A 4,807-nucleotide genomic window follows, 5' to 3' on the forward strand; every position below is an offset into this window, starting at 1 on the left:
ATATATATATATATATATATATATGGATTTAATCAAACGTAATTGAAACGTCTGTCTAATATATCTAATAATTGGTTCGTTTACCGTCGTTTGATAATCGCTTATTAATATATTGAAAATTTTTGTATTAAGCTTTTGTATTTACAGTGCAATACGGGGGCGGAATTGTAAATGTTGCGCAAGAAAATAGTAAACAGAAGGACGGCAGCAACAACGAGCGCAGCGACGTCGAACGTTTCACCGGCAGCACCAGTGCTACTCCCGCCACCCCCGACAGTGTTGCCGATGACGAGAGAAGCGAACAGATCGGTGAAAATAATAATAATAATTATACNTGTATTGTATTACGGACGGAAAACGCGCGTAGATTTAAGAAATTCGGGGTAATAAGGAGAGAGGCGATATTTGAGATCCGTGAAATTCAGCCTGGTGCTGAAATAGTAGAATGGGTGGAGGGTGCATTTCGCGAAATTCACAGATACGCGACAAATTTATCGGAGCCGAATGATTACGTTGGAGTGTGGTTCGACTCCGCGACTTTGACCAACGGTGCAGCGGGTCTTTCTTTTCGTCCTGCGCGTGACTTGACTCACGAGAATATTTGGTCTCTCGTGAGTTCGGTTGCGCAAAGTAACGGAGGGATAGACATCGCTACGTCGTTTACAATACGCGTATGCACCGTCCACTCTCTGCCGGGCAAAGGAGGCCGTCCTTTGGGCGCGGAAGGAATCGAGAAATGCTCGATTCTTTCAATAACAAATAGCGGCAACCTCTGTTTCTCTCGCTCACTCGTTGCCGCTCGGGTATACCTCGAACGAGGTAACACCCGCACGGGCGAGCTACATGAGCGATGGAATGCAATGAGACGTTCGAACTCCTCCTTACAACGCCAATGGGCACAGGAGTTGGTGGAGAGAGCAGGCGTCACAATTCCAGAGGAGGGCTGTGGTATTGGGGAAATTAAGCGATTTCAACGGTACCTTGCCGGGGAGGGGNTAGCTATAATTGTTTACGCCTCGTCTACTTTCGCGAAAGGCGGAAAACTGTTGTATGACGGTGGTGCGTTGCTTGCCTCTCTCGGACGCGAATCCTTGCTACGNTTAAATATTCTTTATTGCGAGGGTTCGCGTCACTATTGCCCGATTTTAAATTTAAGAGCGGCGGCGGGGAGCAGGGGATATTGCATTCCTTGCAATCTGCCTTATCCTCCCGAACGAGGAGTTCATCGATGCTCGCCATAGATGCCAGATCGTGCAGGACAGCAACGAGAGCAGCGAAAGGCAGAGCCCCCACCGCTCAGCTTCTCGATGCTACGCACACAAGCGAGAACCGCGTACGTGTGCGTGACGTCACGCTCGGCTGTGAAAGAGTGCAGGCATATTATTTTCTGTCTCCTTTCTACCAAGCCGGCCACAAGGCAACGCACGTTGCATATGACAACGCTTTTCGAAACTTAGGCTGCGTTCCGATATTTACTGCCAGTGCTGACAATCTATAGCACATGTGACGTGAAGATATAGATTTTTTTAAGTACTGGCAATAAATATCGAAACGCAGCTTCGTAATCTTTTAAAAAGATATGATATTATTGATACAAATAAACCATCTCAATATATACATTACATATTTTCTTTGTATAAATTATTACTATGATATTTAACAGTAAGAAAAAGATTTTAGAATATTAACAGAGGAATAAATAAAGAAACATACAAATATATACATATATACATATACATAGTATATACATAGTATATTAATATTTGTTTGTATATATATATTGTATATATACATATGTATATTTGTGTATATATATGTATATATTTGTTAACAAAACTATATACATAATATGTAATTGAACTTATTATATGTATAATAAGTTATACATATAACCGAGCGTGACGTCACGCACACGTACGCGGTTCTCGCTTGTGTGCGTAGCATCGAGAAGCTGAGCGGTGGGGGCTCTGCCCCTCGCTGCTCTCGTTGCTGTCCTGCACGATCTGGCATCTATGATGCTCGCATAAATGTCCACGTTGTCGCGGTGTGCCGTCGTGCGAAACAGAAGAAGTAGAATTAATTCGATGTGAGCAATGTAAAATAATGTTTTACGGGCGCGAGTGTTTCGAGCGTCACCGAGCCGAAAAATCGTACGGAGACGGTCGCGTGAGCGTGTGCAGCGCCTTGCAATTTTGTGACGATTGCAGGCGTTTGTACAGAACAGCGGGTGCGAGGCACGAATGCGGCGTCGTGTTTTGTAACATTTGCAGTTCGCGTCAAGATGTAAACCATCTTTGTTATATCCGACCTTTTACACGCGAGGATTTCACCGGCAAAGGGAAAAACGCGCGCGTCGCATTCGTGTTCTATGATTTCGAGACTCGGCAGGATGAGACGCTCGAAGGTACAGCGTCTGTGAAAATTCACGTGCCCACTCTTTGCGTCGCACAGCAGATTTGCGTCGCGTGTGCGGGCGAGGACGACATGACGGTACGTTGCCGGTGGTGCGGTGTGCACGAATTCGTGTTCCGCGATGATCCGGTGAGGCAATTCGTCGATTTTGTTACGAGAACGACGAAATGTTTCAAGCAGATTATCTGCATCGCGCACAACGCCAAGGCGTTCGACGCGCAGTTCATCCTTTGTTACATCACGGAAAAACGTGTCGATTTGAATCCACGAGTAATATTAAACGGGACGAAGATCGTCGTATTAACGGCCGGGCGTGCGAAATTTATTGACAGTATCAACTATATGCTGATGCGTTTGTCAGCTCTGCCGAAGGCTTTCGGTTTGCGGGGTGGGGTGGAAAAGGGATATTTTCTGCATTTATTTAACACACTCGCGAATCAGTCGTACGTCGGTCCGTTACCAGCCGTTGAATATTACTCGCCGGATAGTATGTCTAGCGAAGAACGCGAACGTTTTTTGTCGTGTCACGCGGAACAGATGCGCGAAAACGCAGTTTTTAACTTTCAACGCGAGATAGTTCGTTATTGTCGTAACGACGTTGATATCTTGCGGCGAGCGTGTATGGCCTTCCGCAAAATATTTCTCGAGCGCGGAAACGTATGTCCGTTCGAAGAATGCACGACCATCGCTTTCACATGTATGCGCGTTTTCCGCAAAAACTTTTTACGTGAGGAAGAGATCGGCGTCATTCCTCGCGGCGAATATCGCCTCGTGGATACGCAATCCCGCAAAGCTCTGCAGTGGCTGGTGTGGAAAGAGCGCGAGCTCGGCCGCATCATTGTTCACGCGGGTCACGGGAACATCGTCTCGCGGAAGTCGGAGGCATTCCCGTCGACGGGTATTACGAGACGGCGAACGGTGAGCGTCACGTGTTGCAATACCACGGCTGCTTTTGGCACGGATGTCCCGTGTGTTTTAAAACGGAACGCGACAAACGTCTCTGCACGGGGGAACGCGAAGTGTACGACACGATGAACTCGCGATACGAGCGTACACTGACAACGTCATGACGTCTTCGCAAACGAGAGTACATTGTGACGGAGAAATGGGAGTGCGCGTTTGATCACAATACGCGGGAAAATCGCAAAATGCGAGCGTTTTTAGTCCAACTTCCGATGCTCGCGGCTGAACCGCTTTCACCGCGTGACGCGTTTTTCGGCGATCGAACGGGAAACATCGCGATTCGGCGCGAAGTTACGGGTACGGAGAAAATACGTTACGTAGACGTGTGTTCTCTATACCCTTACGTGTTGAAAACCGGCGCTTTCCCGATTAGACATCCGAAAATTCTTGTCGGACAAAAAGAGTGCGCCTCGCTCATCGGAGCGATGCCCGGTGTCAATTTTTCCGCGGTCGAGGGGCTTGTGCGTTGTAGAGTGCTCCCTCCGCGCAATCTCTTTCACCNTGTACTCCCGTACCGCGTGCAGGGCAAACTGTTGTTTGCCTTGTGCCGCAGTTGCTGCGAAAACTTCTCGCAAACACAGTGCTCGCACAAAAATCCGCGCGATCGCGAATTCGAAGGCGTGTGGGTATCGTGTGAATTACGCAAAGTTGTGGAAAAGGGTTATCTCGTGACTGCAGTGAGCGAAATATGGCAATACGAGACGAGCCGATACGACGTTGATACGCGTCAGGGGGGATTATTTGCCGAATACATAAACTGTTTTCTGAAATTGAAGCAAGAGGCGAGCGGATGGCCGAGCGAATGCGTGGACGACCAATCTAAAGAACGATATCTTCAAGAATACAAAGCAATCGAGGGAATCGCTCTAGATAGAGCAAACATTGCGCAAAATCCGGGTTTACGCTCGGTCGCAAAGCTGTGCTTCAATTCGTTTTGGGGAAAATTCGGGCAACAATCGAACTTGACGAGTACCGAGGTGGTAAAGTCGCAGGAACGTCTCGTATCGCTATTGTCGAGCCCCGAGCACGAGGTAACCGATATATTACCTGTGAATGACAAGGTAATATATGTTTCGTGGCGAATGCGGGACGAGGCGGACGTACCCTCTCCAATTACTAATGTGATAATAGCGGCGTACACGACGGCACAGGCGCGATTGAAACTGTACGAATGTTTAGAACGTTTAGGCGAGCGCGTTCTTTATTACGATACAGATTCGTGTATTTATGTGAGCAGCGGAGAACCCGGCGACTACGAGCCGCGTACGGGAAATTTCCTGGGCGATATGACGGACGAGCTCGAAGGCTACGGCCGTGGTAGTTACATCGAGTTGTTTGTATCCGGTGGCCCGAAATTTTACGCGTACGTAGTTCGTACTCCGGACGGTGGCGCGCGGGAGGTGTGTAAAATTAAGAGAATAACTCTCACAAT

At 47.8% G+C, this 4,807-nt stretch overlaps 1 protein-coding gene across 1 annotated transcript; it reads left to right on the forward strand.

Moving 5' to 3' along the window:
* Positions 1-147: 147 nt before the first annotated feature.
* On the forward strand, positions 148-4,775 carry LOC109863351 (the record flags this gene model as incomplete). Its single annotated transcript, XM_020443601.1, is given in 3 exon segments — positions 148-523; positions 2,208-3,262; positions 3,265-4,775. Coding segments are annotated over 3 exon segments (2,942 nt in total), but the record flags the coding sequence as incomplete, so codon positions are not given.
* Between the last annotated feature and the right edge of the window lie 32 nt (positions 4,776-4,807).

The sequence above is a fragment of the Pseudomyrmex gracilis genome, unplaced genomic scaffold (assembly GCF_002006095.1).
Source record: "Pseudomyrmex gracilis isolate BER0280 unplaced genomic scaffold, ASM200609v1 scaffold_4339, whole genome shotgun sequence".
Classification (NCBI taxonomy): domain Eukaryota; kingdom Metazoa; phylum Arthropoda; class Insecta; order Hymenoptera; family Formicidae; genus Pseudomyrmex; species Pseudomyrmex gracilis.